General features: G+C 39.8%; 1 protein-coding gene across 2 annotated transcripts in view; it reads left to right on the forward strand.

Annotated features, from left to right (window-relative positions):
• SORCS3 (sortilin related VPS10 domain containing receptor 3) overlaps nt 1-16,598 on the forward strand; it is a 597,794-nt gene that overhangs the window by 311,530 nt on the left and 269,666 nt on the right. For both annotated transcript variants that reach the window (XM_023240898.2, XR_006587279.1), the window contains exon 4: nt 6,903-7,061. In XM_023240898.2, coding sequence (XP_023096666.1) covers nt 6,903-7,061 — 159 coding nt within the window. The remainder of the gene's footprint in view (nt 1-6,902; nt 7,062-16,598) is intronic.

Genomic DNA, 16,598 nt, shown 5'->3' on the forward strand with positions numbered 1-16,598 from the left:
TGTATATGCATAAATATGCATTGATGTGCATCTGTAAAATGTGTATGTAGTTTATATTTTTTTCAATATAGGATTTATATGTATATATATGTCTAGATACATTATGCATATATTATGATTAAGGTTTCTCAACAGTACTGTTAACATTTTATGTTGGATAATTATTTGTTGTAGGATGCTGTCCTGTACATTGTGATGTGTTTAGCAACACCTCTGGCCTTAATCACTAGATGCCAGTAACTCCCTCTGCTGCCCCCAATTGTGGTAATTACAGTGTCTTTATACATTGGTAAATGTCCATGGGGGCATCATGTCCCCCACCCTGCCCCCGTTGAGAGCCACTGATACAAGAGGAGGTGTTGGATGGATGGATGGATGGATGGATAGACAGAAAGACAGAGAGATGGGTAGACGGATGGCAGTGGAGGGGAATGCTGGTATATCGTTATATCATGATTAAAAGCCTTATCTATAATAGGCTCTATTTGTGTATAAGTCAATACTCAACAATATATCAATTACGTCAGTGGTTTAGGGGTCAGCTTAAAGAACATCTTTCTTATATTCTTTGTGAGCTTGTATTGATACTATTGTTATTGAACACTAACTGTGCTAAGCATCTCCCATTAAGACTCAATTATATAGTAAATTATAGCATTTCTCCTTTTCCATTCAGAGGAGAATCTACTTGTCTTCTGAGACCATGTTCAAAGCATTGACCAATAATCTATTCCTTTGCACTCCTGGGTTCTCTGGCAGAGCGAGAAACTGAGAGACCTTTAGCTTTCACCCATTTTATAGATGGCACACAGACCAGAGAGGATCCAACTGAATGAAATGACATATTCATTGGTGATATTGTAAGACTTGCCAAACAACAGGAAAGGGTGCATTCTGGAAAGAGTTGTGGGAAGGATTGTGACCTCTTCAATACTAATTTTGACTGGTTTAGGCATAAATAAACTTGACAGGCTTGTGAAAGCATAAGACTAAGCACAGCCCCCTCCTGATTCCTGACCTTCACCCGTGTCCTTTGTGATTTGCAAAACCCCATTAAAATTAGGGGTGCTGTTACTCAAATTCCTGAGGAATTTCCTGCAAAAAACATTACAAACTAAAAAAAAAAAATTCTAAATGTTGGTGAGCTCTAAACCTTGTCATTTCTAATCTGAGATACAGACAATTCACATACAGTAAACAGCCAGATCCATAGAGACCAGTTATATGAGGTTTTCACCCCTAAGGCAGTGATGTGTTTAATCTTTCATGTGCTGGAGCTTTGCACTGAAGAGAGGAGAGTGGTCATTCATTCAAAGCCACAAACAAATGTAGCAAATTCCCAATTACCTACTGATTGGTGTTCATTTTGGCAGTGTTGATATTTGCTAATAAAGTGTTTTTCTTAAAATATTACCAGCAGTGTAAAGCGCATGTAAAATAGTTGTTTTTTTTTTTTCTCTTTTACCCTTTCATGGTATTCCTAATTGTGGTTTAAAAAAAAAAAAATACACCTAACGTGAGATCTGCTCTCTTATCAAACTCTTCAAATTGTACAATACACTGTTATTAACTGTAAGCACGGATGTTGTACAGCAGCTTTTTAGAACTTTATCATCTTGCACATCTGAAACTCTTTTCACCGAACAGCAACTCCCCTCTCTCCCTACCACCTATCCGTTTCATCTTCATCCACAAAGCTCAGGAATCATGGGAGCCAAGAGGGAGGCACATAATCCCCAAATTGCTTCAATTTGTCTCCAACCTGCTTGGCATCGCTTCTGACTTAAGTCGTGCTCTTACCCTGGGTGATTTAAAGATGAAGGTTAATGTTTATTTAGCAGTTATGGGCCTGTGCTAAGCTCTTGGAATCATTATCTCATGTAATCCTCTCAACAGCATTGTGAGTTAGATATGATTATTATCTCCTTTTATTTTACGAATTTATTTATTTATTTATTTATTTATTTATTTATTTATTTAGAGAGCAATGTATTTATTTAGAGCAGCAAGAGAGAATCTCAAGTAGGCTCCACACCGAGCGTGGAGCCCAAAGTGGGACTCGATCCCACAACCGCGAAATCATGAGCTAAAATCAAGAGTCTGATGCTTCACTGACTGAGCTGCATAGGAGCCCCTATCTCCTGTTAACAGATGAGGTAAAGACTTGGAAAAATTGAGTAATATCCTCATGCTTACATGCAAAGTAGTAGAATGAGAATCTGAACTCAAACCACCTGTCCCCAGAGCCTATACTATTAATAACTCTGCCAAACCATAGTTGAAATACCCTTTTCCCCTTCCAGTACACAATACACCCACTGCAGATCTTATGTTAGGACAAGCTGGATAAAAAATCAAAGCAAAAAGGAAGCAAAAGAAAAATAAAGCAAAACAAAAATCTCCAAGGGAAGCTCTTCTCTGCTCATATTGTCAAAATCTCACAAATGCAGAGCTCACAGACATTGATTTTTATACCTCTATACCTGTAATTAAAAATTAAGGGGCAAAGGTTTTACATTTCTTGATTTCAGTAGTATTGTAACTTGGCCAAGAATCACATGCCTAGTTCAGAAATTCAGACTGCAGACATATTTAATTTGGGTACATTTTTTTAAAACTCTAACTTTAAATATTTTAAGAAAAGGTATGCACCTTCCAAGTTGGCACATTCCTCACCACTCCTTGTCTTGCTTTTTTTGCTTCACTCACTTATTTTACCTGATTTTGCCCTCTTATGCATTTGCGTTTGAAATCCTTGCTTAGCAGTCAAAATTTGGGTGGATATGGCATGATTTTCTTTACATATGTCATATATTAATATACAATGCCCATATTTTACCTTGAGACAGCTTCTGGCGAGGTATTTGCTCTCACATTATATTTATGTTACTATTATGGTCTCCTTTTTCTTCTTCTTCTTCCTCTTCTTCCTCTTTCCCTTCTTTTTCTCCTCCTCCTCCTCCTCTGCCTCCTCCGCACTGACATGTATTTCCTCTTTGTATTTCTACTCATTTGATTCTTCTTGGCTTCTTGGCCAGAGGTGGATATGAGTCACAGGAAGAAAAGGGCTTTCTTGAAGCTACATTGTTTGTTTGTTTTGGTGACTTTCGCAGAGATGCTTAAGAAAAGGATGAATGAAGACTTGCTCCTCTGACTTCTGCTCTTCCGCTGATAAAGATACTAACTTGCTGTGGTTTCAAGGTCCAGGAACGTGTTAGTATTGGGTGCAGGTGGTGGCATTTGAGCTCATCAGAGGAGGCAGTGGGAAAGTTGCTTTCCTCTGAGCCTCTGTTTCCTTATCAATGCAACTGATGATACTTTTGTCACTTGATTTGTGCGAGGTTTTGATAAAGTATCTGGTAGTGTGGCCAGTGCAGACTTGAAATCCAGAACATACAGGGCTCTGTTTCCCTTCATCTCATTCTTCTCAGAGGCTAGGACTGAATACAGACACTGGCAGTGATATCAAAGTATATGAAAGGGATTCTGATGAGAATGTCAGAGAAAGGTTGCAATAAAAATGTACGCCTGCCAGTAAAAGCTCTCTAAGACCACCACACAGTGTCAATATGCCTTATATATGAATTCATTAGTGAATGTGTGTGCATCCATATATGCAGCATCAATGTATGTGTGAGGGTGTATGTGTACATATATATGCAGTGTTTATGGATTAATGTGTGCGTATGTGTACATGTGTGTGCACCTGTATGTGCAGCATTGATGTATGTGTGAGTATGTATGTGTACACATACATGCAGCATTTGTGTGTGGGTTGATGTGTGTGTGCATGTGTGTGTGTGTGCCCATACATATGTAGCATTGATGTATGTGTGAACAGGTATGTGTGCACATATATGCAGCATTTGTGTGTGGATGTGTGTTGATGTGTGTGTGTGTGTGTGTGTGTGTGTGTGCACATGTGCCCAGAAGGAAACTGCTAGGGGAAGAGAATACATTGCACTAGATATTTGATGGTAACCATTATTCAGTACATAGTAACTCATGGTATATAAAATAAAGTCCATTTATGATGTTGGTCTTATCTTCTAATTAAAATCATAGGCATGAAGCTTCTTTATACCTGCATAAAATAAGCAGTTTAATTTCTCTGCACCAGGGGAAAAAATGATTTCATTGCCTGTTATGTAGCCCGTCAGCACATGGTGGGAGCAGGGCAGGGCTGCGATGAAAGCCTCATTCTTCCTCAGTGTTTGTCCTCTTAGACTTTGTGAGGAGGATAGATATGTCCTCTGAGGTTTCCTCAAGGGCAGCGGAGGGGTGCTTTTCTCAGTTGCCCCTCCCCCTTCCTGGCCCCAAGGGCAGAGACTCTCTTCTGTCTATGAAAAACCCATCTCAGATCATTTCCCCTGGATTATTCATATAGGAATGGAAAATATATTATACAGCATCCATTCCCTAAAAATTTGCTAATAACTAGTAATAACTTATTTCAATGAAGCCAAAGCAAATATTTGGGGAAAAGAAAGTAAGCTTGTCTTGGAAGCTGTAAAAGAATAGAAGAGGAAAAGGACTATGAATCTTAGCAGCTGAAGGGATTGAATCTATTTTAAAGCTTACTTTGTAATAGTGATATGTACTATAAGTAGCATTTAAAAAATCCTGCCATTAATAGTGTTATTTGATGAGGTATGGGTACGGGTTTTGGCTTTATTTTGTACTCTGGGCCCTGTGGTTCAGACCGTGGTAAGAAGTAGCCCTAACAACTGGTGAAACTATAGCCAAAGGCAGGAAAATCTGTAAGAGGAAATAAACCCGTGTGCTCATTCAGTCACTCAGCAAACATTAGGAACTCAAAGAAGCTAGGCGTAGCTGGATAATAAAGGTCAAAAGGGCTATGCTGCTGCTGCTGAAGCCACAGACATAAGCAGTGGAGAGTTTGTCAGGCTATTTTAAGGATTTTAGGATATATGGGAAGATCAGTGATAAGTTCATCGAATGGTTTTAAGTAGGGGAATGTCAGAATCAAATAAGTTTTATATAGTACAATTATTGGGGTCACAGTGTACAAAGTAGATTGCTGGGGGGGTGGGGGTGGAAAGGGCTATGTGACATCAGTGAGGTTGTCTAGAAGGTCTTACAGTGATGCAGTGCAGAAATTATCACATTTTGGGCTAAGGCAGTTATAATGGGCAAAGAGAGAGAGAGAGAGAGACTAGATCTGATTTTAGAGTTAATTAGTAGGTAAAATATACAGGGCTCAAACACAAGTTAATGTTAGGAGGTGAGTAGAAAAGCAGAGTCAAGGCCGAATCTTGGGTTTTTGGCTTTATACTGAATCATTGGTAGAAACAATAACTGAGTCAGGACACAGTGGGAGATGGGTAGGGCTGGGAGGAGGTACAGTGTGAGGAATGTTGAATTTGAGGTGTTTGTGGACCTTCAGATAGAACAATCTGCCAGGAAGCTGAGGCTGAGACGAGAGGAGACCTCAGGTTGAGATTTAATTTATGAGTTGTCCCCAGAAAGATAGCAATAATAATAATAAAAAAAAAAAAGCTTGGAAGAAGTCCCTGAGGAACGGTGTGTTGAATAAAAACCCTCAACTGAGGGTTGAGGAGTGGTCATATTATAAATTTTTTTTTAACGTTTATTCATTTCTGACAGAGAGAAAGGGAGTGTGAGCGGGGGAGAAGCAGAGAGAGAAGGAGACAGAATCCGAAGCAGGCTCCAGGCTCTGAGCTGTCAGCAACAGAGCCCAATGAGGGGCTCGAACTCATGAACTGTGAGATCATGAGCTGAGCCAAAGTCAGAGGCTCAACCAACTAAGCCACCCAGGCGCCCCAAGGAGTGGTCATATTATAGAGATCAGAGAAAGTTGAGTACTCAAAAGAGATGAAAAGGAAGGCTAGATGAGTGTGATGTTACGGAAGCCCGGGAAGAGAACGCTTCAGGGAGGATGGAATTGCCGTGGTATCAAAGACTGTTAGGAGTTCCATGATGGGAAAGGTCTGAGTGTCTAAATGTCTGTTGGATTAAATACTGGAAAGTCAGTCACACGTGCAGTGAGGCCAATGTCACTGAGGCACTGTAAGTAGAAGTCAAAGTGCACTGATTGGAGGGAGCTTTTACATACATACTGGAAGATAAATAATAATTATAGCTATCCCTTGTCAAGACTATGTGTTCAAGGCCATTTTGGCTTCTTGTGATACTCAATTATTGTTGTGGCAACTGAGGCCTCTAGAGTTAAGTAGGTTTCCAAGTGACCCATTGCGAACAGAGAAGTGTTGAGTTTGAGTCTGCTCCTTCTGATGCCAAAGTGTTTTTAGTCTATACCATTCTGTCCATCGGGCTTGGGGAAGACAAACTTTCCTGAGCAGCAGTCTTTGCCCCAGGGGCCTTTGGGGATAGGTGCTTTGGAAAATCTCGAAAACAAAGGGATCATTGAGACCACTTAAGTCAATTAAATCACTGAAACAGTTCATTCAGAAAGAACAAAACGAACAGTGGGATAATAAGGGGATCCTTTTCATGATTAAAGGGCAGTAGGAACAATAACGTGATGAAGAGTGACAGGAATTGAGGGAGGGAGAGGGAGGAAGAGAAATTTGTGACGGTCTCAAGGTCAGGGGACAGAGGACCATAAGAATATGCTCCCACTACTTAAAGGCTGGACATCAAAAATGAAAGTACTTTTAAGATGGACATCACAAAACAAAGCCTCATTTGTATGCAGACCTAACCATGCACAATATTCCAGCTCCCTTCAGCAATGAAGGACTAAATCAGGGGGGAAATCCCAATATTTCATAGAGAGACCCACGTGCCCCTTCCTGTGCTGTGATATGCAAGTACAGATGACTTTATATTTATGCTTTAATTTCTTGTAGTAGTTCTCTTATGCTAACTCTGTCAGTATTTTCTCCCCTCTCCTTTAGATCATGCTTCTTAGTGATCCTGAAATGGAGAGCAGCTTACTGATCAGCTCAGATGAGGGGGCCACCTATCAGAAGTACCGGCTCACCTTCTACATCCAGAGTCTGCTCTTCCATCCCAAGCAGGAAGACTGGGTGCTGGCCTACAGTCTGGATCAAAAGGTGAACAAACACTGTTTTTATTTGCATCTTGTCACCCAGGTACCACCTGGGGAAAAACACTTGTTTACTCAGTCCAAATTTTGGAAGGGATTCAATGACATTTCATCATCCATCTGGGTTGATTTTGTCTGCAGCAACGAACTTTCTTTTCTACTCTTCAGTATCAAAATATGCAGGCAGGTGCATTTCACGTATTGGCAGTGCTGTTTATCATTTCATAGGCTGAAGATGATTTTCTCTATAATTTTACTCATTTGACCTTTAAAACAACCCTGTGAAGTAAGTAGGGAATGTGTATTCATAATAATTTGCTGGTGACTATAGTTAGTAAACAAAGGTGCAGAAGGGCTGAGGTGTTTGTTCAAGCCTGCCGAGCTAGCCATTGGAAGAGCCGGAGCTCAAATGCGTATTGTCAGATTCCAAGTCTAGGGCATATTCCAGCATACCATGTGGTGTTGATTTGGTAAAATTTGAATATACCATTGCTTGTAGTTTAGCAAAGGAAGGGAAGTCCCAAGCATGTCCATTTTGTTGTTTTCTATAAGTACCTTCAAGATATAATGACCCGATAAATCCTCCTCTTCGAGCTCAAGATCCATTTACCCATCTGTGTACTTGACCTTGACTCTCATGTGTCTCGGATGCCTCTTGAGTCAACATATTCCAAAAATGAACTTTGCTCTCCCTCCAACATAGCTGGTTCTCTTCCAGTGTTCCCTGATTGTATCCATTTGTTGGCAAAAGGTAGAAACCTGGGAGTTATCCTTCATACTTCCTTGTTGCAAACCTGGTGTCTGTAATCTGTCATTCTTATCTCTATCTCTTAATTCCATGGACCCTTTGATTACCACCACCACTCAAACATGGGTTATATCTGTCATTTGAGCTGTGACCAGAGCCTCTTCCAGTGTGTTTACACTGTAACCTGAACAACCTATTTTCCAAATGTAGATCTTAGGATTTCAGCATTTTCTCATTGCTCACAGAAAAAAGACCGAAGTCCTTTGTAGGATCTGTTAAGATTTCCTTAGCTGGTCCCTCCTCTGTCTTGACTCAAGGTTATCACTTTCCCTTGAATGGCTTTCTTTCAGTTTGTCACCCCAGCTGTTTCCCTGGCTCCATTTCCTGGGCCTGGAATCTTTTTCCCCGAAATCAACTTTGTCACTGTCAGATCTCAGTTCTAGCATCACTTTCTCAGGACCTCTTCCCTAAACTCCCTGACAAAGTTAAATGCTCCTTGGTGTTGTTTCCCATAATGCTGTATACCCCCCTTCAGAATGCCTGTCACTGTGGAAATTTTACATTGATTTATGTGATATTAGGATTGTCTATATTCCTCACTAGACTGTAAGCTCCAGGAGGGCAGGGCCAGGTTTGGTTTTACTCTCCGATTTAACACCAGTGCAGACACAGTGCCTGGTACTTAATAAGCACTCAGTAATTTTTGTGAGGTGAACAAATTAGTGGACGAATGCATAAATGCTATGGTAATGAGCCCACTGTAACTGATCAACTTACACTTAAGAGACTTTAGACTATGCTTCTTTGTATTGCCTTAGTACAGAACCTAGGTACAATGCTTGATGACAAACTGTTATGTAATAATGTTGTGAAATCAATCAGTGAAAGAAAATAGATAATTATCAGCACTGTCTAGCGGAGAGATATCTACAGATTAACCTTAACTGAAATAGCTTTTTCTGTTCTCTCTTAAATCCTGAAAAAGTTGCTTCTCTGTATATATTTAAATATGGGATTGTAAATATGAGTGTGTGTGTGTGAGAGAGGGAGAGAGAGATGTCAGCACCTTTAAACAATAATTTCAACATAACCTTTATATGTCTCATTAATGGAGCCTCATGGTGGGTTCCAGGTGCTTAATGCAATCCCCTAAGGACACCCATATGACATTTGCAGAGCAAAAGCCACTGCAAATACATTTCTTTCATGGCATCAAGTGGATATTGTATGAAAGACTTAGCCAAATGTCAGGTAGTCTGTGAGTTTAGATGCTTAGTGTTGCTAGGAATTTCGAAGCTGTATTGAAAAAATAATAATTTATTTGGCTTTGTTAAAGGCTGGATAGTAATTTATCTAGATGATGCTCAGAAATCCGAAACTATGTTTTTATTTATACAGAGACAAACTAGATTAGACCTCTCAGGCCAAAAGATTAATAAACCAAATGCAGTGTGCCTTGTGTGTATCTAGAAGGAATATCCTTTAACTCCATCTCCATAGTGCTGTGAACATCTGGGCCATTGCTCAGGAAGTACTCTTGTGGATATAATGTGTTCAAAATACTTTCAGGCTTGGTGGCTGCTTTTTCACTTAGTAAAAATATTTGGAAATGTGGCAGTGGGTGTTGATGGATTTTCCTAATCACACTGCACATTTCTGGATGTATTATTCCTTAGGTACTCTTTCTTGTTGACATCTTTTGCATAAAGTGGCTGGATGTTCCTCAGGCCCATAAAGTTTCTAACTGGTACCCTGCCATTCTTTTAAATAAATGGTGTGAGGAGGCAGATGATGCCCCTGGCAACATTTGCAGAGCTGGCATAAAACATGTAGTCTCAGTCATCCAGGGTGCAGAAGAGTTTTTCTTTATTTTGGAATAATTTGTTGGTTTAGAGTCAAGGACAGTGATGCTATGCAGCAGCGGATGAAGAGGCAAGGGGAGTTGAGATTGATATACAAATGTCTTATTTCAGACTGAAGCCTTCTGTGATGTGCATGCATTGAGGCAGCTGGTTTCTTCTAGAGAAAATGAAAAGTGTTAGTATTAAGGTAACTGCAGCATCAAAGGGAGATGTTTGTGGTGAGGATTGAATCGATGTTTTCATTATTGTGCCTTTGATGAAATGCACTGGCAATTTCTTTAGAATCGGTAAGGCTATCTCGTTACGTTGTATGTATTACAAAAGACCTAATTGAATGATATTTTAAAGGGACAATATCCAGTTGCTTCACCTTCCAAATTGCTACCTCAAAGCTGCAGGAGACTTGCCAGGAGATCTCATTCAGTAAAGGCACTGCAGGAGAATTAAGGAAATACCTTCCGGATAGGACAAAATTGTAGCTAGAAATTGAGACATGAATATAACAACATGTTAGTTGAGATGCTGGATGGTAGGTTGTGAGCCAGCTAGGAAATGCTGTACTAGGAACTGTACTGGTTCAAGGCCAGGTTGTGGGAGATCACCCATTTCCAAAGTTGCAAAGGGGTGGCGAGGTAGCGACAAATGCACCTTGTACTTGACCCTGTACATGGGCCATGACTCTCCAATTTTGATGTGTCATGATGTAGCAGAGTTGTTTCTGTTTCCTGTTCAGCTGGACCTGGACTTTTACCAATTTCTTCTGTTCTGGCCATCCTGGGAGCTTCCCAGTTCCTGTGGCAGCTCTTCTTTTGCCCCACAGACAAAAGAAGAGATGACTTTATAAGAATGGAGATTCTTATAAATGGAGATGACTTTATAAGAATCTCGTGATTAAAAAACAACCAGCAAACATGATAGGTTATGGCTGATTAAATTGGAATAATAAGAGAACAGCTACTCTCTCCTCCCCTCCCCTCCCCTTCCCTCCCCTCCCCTCTCCTCTCCTCTTCTCTCCTCTCTCCTCTCTCCTCTCTCCTTTCCTCCCCTCCCCTCCCCTCTCCTCTCCTCCCCTCACCCCTCCCTTCTCCCCTCCCCTCCCCTCTCCCCTCCCCTCTCCCCTCCCTTTTCCCCCCCCTTTTCCCCTCCCCTCCCCAAATCAAAGCCCTAGAATGTCTTTTGAGGGCTGTGTATTTAGGAGTCCGGATTCTCTTTTGTTTCCACCAGGCTATGTCCTCATTGATGACTGAAACTACATTGTGATGTTTTGGATTAGCTGGAGGGCTCGATAATATTATTAAAACAGATTTTAAAAAAAGACTTCAAGACAGGTTTTGAGGATATTGCAGCCCTCTGAATGGATAGATGTTCTCATTGCTGTAGAAATCTGGATTTTTAAACATTCCTCATTTTGACAAGAGACTTGGTGTAGTTTTTTTTTGTTTGTTTGTTATTTGTTTTGTTTTGTTTTTAATGGGCACATGCTCATGTATTTACAGATGCATACATCCTGGCACAGGGGTCTTCCACAAGAGACAGAGTTGAAAACAGCTATATTTTTTTTTCTGTGGGAGAGGCAGAGTTACACAACTCTCTATTATCATTTATCTACTTGGCAAAATGAAACATTAACAAATACAACTGGCTTTGGAGACCAGAGATGAGGAGCTCCATGGGATTTCAGACTCTGTTGTTTTTCAGACACTTCTGAGCTAGACTGGTCTAGAATTGCCAGTCATTTCCATTTAAAAACCACTTTCTGAAACACGAGCACACATAATGCAGGCTTGCTGTTACAGTAGTTGGGGGGTGTGGACTGCTATGTTTTTTTTTGTTTGTTTTGGGTTTTTTTTTTTTTTTGATCACCTGCTATCAGACAAGTTCAATAGTAGCTGACAGATTGACAAGCTGGTTAAGGAGCTGATGCAGTTTTGGTCATGGTCACTGGCAAAACAGAGTCCACAGTTGAAGAGGTGATGGTTGTTCCATGCAGGCTTTACTGGTTGGTGGACTCTATCTGGGGCTGCATGAACAGGGCACTGGTGAATTAGAGCATCTGGTGTGTGGAGGAACTGAAAATTCAAAAAGGAAGTTTAAACCTGTACTTCTGGAATGCTGGATACAAATGATGCTGTTCCTTTCATTTGTATTCTCCTGTAAACCCTCAGATTAGAAATGTAATTGTATTCAGAGCTCCAGGATTAGCAGGTGATGACAACTTTCCTCAGTAGCCATTGGCAGAAAAAGGCTTTATATCTCCCCACCTGGTGGGGATAAAGCTGCTGGGGATTAACTAGGGATGACCATGGTTTTGAAGCGTATCCTCCAGGGAACGAGAGTACTACTGAAGGGCACCTTCTATTTCAAGAAAAACATTGCAATTTCATTAGGTCTCTTCCATGCCTATAAAACCATTTGTGTATCATTTAATAGAACAACAGTCCAGAGCTCCACTCACCTATGGCAAGCTGATCGTGCTCTTCGAGATATCTTGTGGGTATAGTGGGGAGGTGCTGTCTCCATCGCCATAGAAACACCAGTTTCCATGAGGCTATTTCATGTAGGTGAAAACAAAACAGTGGACCAAGAATGGCCCTATTTTTTTTATTAAGAAGATGGAACAACCTGTGTGTTATTCAAATATTACCACTAATCTATCTGAACTGAGCTCTGAATGACACAACTGGTTGAGTGTACAATATTAACTTGCATCCGGTGAGGGTCACACAGTAAAAATCTCTACCCATGGCAACTTTGCTCATGAGAACATTAGCTCAAAAGAACAATATACCATAAAATTATGGATCTCATGGCCTTTGTCTTCCCAAACCTGCTTTTCTGTATCAAGTTCCAGAGTTTCTGTGCTTTGCCTCTACATTCTAGGTGTCCATTTTGGTAAGCTGACACATTTCTGTCAGGGAAGAGAACATGAATATTTGCCAAAATAATTGATGGGAGATGCAGCATATATGTGTATTAAGTAGGGTACTCAGGGACCTTTTCCCAACATCTTCCCAAAGCAGTTCTGCTCTCATGGTAGAAATTCAGCCAAGACAGTATCTCGGCAAAGGAGTTGACTGCAGCCACAGGTGGGAAGGAGGTGGAGCAGCTCACAGCCTTCTCTGGATTCTTCCACCCGTTTCCTGTATGCAGTGACCATGTCTTCATGCACGCACTGGTCCTTTGTTCACACTGCTGCCTAGTGTCCCCAACTCTGACCCTTTGCCTAATTCTGACCCTAGGTCTCCAGTATTCCAGTTGGACTCAGGAATTCTTTAGCTTGCCCCTTCCTTGGCAAGCCTCTCTAGACTTAGGAACTTACCTACTATCCTGCTTCCATTCTCTGCTGCCATCTTGACCAGTCATACTGGTATGACAGTGCCTGGCCTTTCATTCATTCATTCATTCATTCATTCATTCATTCATTTATTTATTTTTAATTATTTTTAAATGTATTTATTGTTTAATTTACATCTAGGTGAGCATATAGTGCAACAATGATTTCAGGAGTAGATTCCTTAATGCCCCTTGCCCATTTAGCCCACCCTCCCACTCCAGCAACCTTCTGTTTCTTCTCTGTATTTAAGAGTCTCTTACATCTTGTCCCCTTCCTTGTTTTTCTAATTTTTGCTGCCCTTCCCTGATGTTCATGTTTAGTATCTTAAATTCCTCTTATGAGTGAAGTCATATGATCTTGTCTTTCTCTAATTTCGCTTAGCTTAATACCCTCTAGTTCTATCCATGTAGTTGCAAATGGCAAGATTTCATTCTTTTTGATTGCCAAGTAATACTCCACTGTATGTACATATGTACGTACATACGTATGTATGTACATGTATGTATGTGTATATATATATATATACATATATATATACATACATATATATATATATATATATATATATATATATATATATACACACACACACACACACACATACACACACACACATACCACATCTTCTTTATCCATTCATCTGTCGATGGACATTTGGGCTCTTTCCATACTTTGGCTATTGTTGCTAGCGCTGCTATAAACATTGGGATGCATGTGCCCCTTTGAAACAGCACACCTGTATCCCTTGGGTAAATATCTAGTAGTGAAATTGCTGGGTCATAGGGTAGTTCTATTTTTAATTTTTTCAGGAACCTCCATACTGTTTTCCGGAGTAGCTGCATCAGTTTGCATTCCCACCAGCAGGGTAAAAGAGATCCTCTTTCTCCTCATCCTCGCCAACATCTGTTGTTGCCTGAGTTGTTAATGTTAGCCATTCTGACAGGTGTGCGGTGATATCTCACTGTGATTTTGATTTGTATTTCTCTGATGATAAGTGATGTTGAACATTTTTTCATGTGTCAGCCATCTGGATGTCTTCTTTGGAGAAGTGTCTATTCATGTCGTTTGCCCATTTCTTCACTGGATTATTTGTTTTTTGGGTGTTGAGTTTGATAAGTTCTTTGTAGATTTTGGATACTAACCCTTTGTCTGATATGTCATTTGCAAATATCTTCTCCCATTCTGTCAGTTGCCTTTTAGTTTTGCTGATTTTTTTCTTTGCTGTGAAGAAGCTTTCTATTTTGATGAGGTCCCAATAGTTCATTTTTGCTTTTGTTTCCCTTGCCTCCAGAGACATATTGAGTAAGAAGTTGCTGTGGTCAAGGTCAAAGAGGCTGATCCCTGCTTTCTCCTTGAGGATTTTGATGGCTTCCTGTCTTACATTTAGGTCTTTCATCAATTTTGAGTTATTTTTGTGTATGCACCTGGCCTTTTAAAGTCAGAGTCAGTCTTGGGGTTCCTAGGTAGCTCAGTTGGTTAAGTGTCCAACTTCAGCTCAAGTCGTGATATTGCAGTTTGTGAGTTTGGGCCCCATGTCTGTGCTCACAGCTCAGAGCCTGGAGCCTGCTTCGGATTCTGTGTCTCCTTCTCTCTCTGCCCCTTGCCCACTCACATTCTCTCTCTCTCTCTCTCACTCTCTCTCTCTAAAATAAATAAACATTAAAAGAATTAAAATAAAGTCAGAGTCAGTCTTTAATCCTTTTCACTCAAGTTATAGCGTATATATAGGAAAGTTTACATCTCATGAGCTTGATGAATTTTCATAAACTGAATTCACCTATGAAACTAGCACCCTGATTAAGGAGCACATGACTAGCTTTCCAGAATCCCCCTTGTGCTCTGTGCAATCATTATGTTCCACCCCCAGTGGGGTCACCATCGATCAGGGTTGTTTTTAATGTCATGCAGATGATTTCTGGATAAGGTGGTGAAGGAATAGACACAGATAAATTCCTTGGAAGGAAAGTTGGAAGACAGCAGGTGAGGGAAGTGATAGAGAAGGAGAATTTAAAAAACTTAAACTTTAAACCAAAGGCAATAATTCATTGATGTTGAATGAGCCTGATCCATCCAGAGAATTTGTAAGGAAACTTTCAAAAAATGCCCATTTACAATTAATTTCACAGGTTTCATTTTTAAAAATGTGTGTCTTTCTATGCCATAAGAACAATACCCTGTGTTGGCAAAGTTGTGATGAAACCCATATTCTGACATGATATTGATGGTCATGTGAATGAGTTTGCCTTCCTGGAAGACATCTTGGTGATGTGTATCAGAAGATGTACACGTATTCATAATTATAATCCAACGATTAACTTATTCCAGTTCTGAGACTACCAAGAGACTAACACTAAATACCACAAAGCTTTAGGTATGATGGTTTATCAAAGTCATTCATAATGGGGAAAACTGCATGGAAACTCATTCAATGGCCAACATTAAGAGACTTTACATCATGGTCCATACATTTGACAGAATATTACACAGCCATCAAAATGGTGGTTCTGATGACCATGTAGCAGCATGGATATGCATTAATTCCTATTTAATACGTCTACATTTCAAATGAATTCATATACATATGCATCCATGCATAAGAAATGTTAAGTAAAGTTGTGTTATTTGAATGCAGATAGGCAAAAGATAAAATAAGTTAAAGGGAAGAAGAAAGGAAGCAAAGAGGGAGGGGAGAAGAAACATTTTTAAAGGAAGGAAGGAAATATTCCCAAATATTTCCTGGGGTCTCTCAAGATGATGGAATTCTGTTTTCCATGCCGTTTGTCTTTTAAATTTTCCATTATTTTGTTAGATTACTTTTCTAATTAAGAAAAATTGTTGAAGCTATTCTTAAATAGCTTATGTTAAGTCCTAGTTCTAAAGCAGTGCTCTTAAGAAACACTTTAGGTGTGAAAATGGTCATTTTAGATAAAATATTTAAAATCATTATTTAAATACCTTTTGAAGAGGCAGGGTGGTGTAGAGGAAAATTTCCTTGAACTAGGAGTACATTGAATCTAAGGTTTCTCTTTTCTTCAGCGTTGCTTTTCACTCTGGTCCCTTTTAAACTGTGAAACTCTAGAAATTATGTTTTTTCTCCTAACAAAAAGTATACTCTTGTTGGATATAACCTCAATCTATATTATTTACAACTCAGTGATAGATATAGGTCTTATTATTTAGAAGCATCCACTATAGATAGATGTTAAGGAAGTGATTTATTCTGGTAGTTTTTCAGATGAATTTTGTGACTATACCTGAAAATTGAATTAGTGTTTGGTTATTTGATTTGACAGCTGTAATAGAAACAAATACTCTGGAGCCAAGGGGTGTAGACATATGCAGTGAATTAAGGTTTGTGCTGAGTAACTCTTACACGCCCATGCTGTGTTATTTAATATTGGACATATAGGTTCTTCTCAGAAATGGAGATATATGTCTTTAAATATCTTCTGTGTATGGGCAGTGACAGGTGCTTTTATGTACATTATATTGAATTCTCATAGGAGTCTGCAAGGTGGACAGTGTTATTTCCAAGTTATAGGTGAGCGTATGTCTCTTAAGAGCAAGCAGTGTTAATTTGCTCAAGGTCACATAGCCGGT

The sequence above is a fragment of the Felis catus genome, chromosome D2 (genome assembly GCF_018350175.1).
Source record: "Felis catus isolate Fca126 chromosome D2, F.catus_Fca126_mat1.0, whole genome shotgun sequence".
NCBI lineage: Eukaryota > Metazoa > Chordata > Mammalia > Carnivora > Felidae > Felis > Felis catus.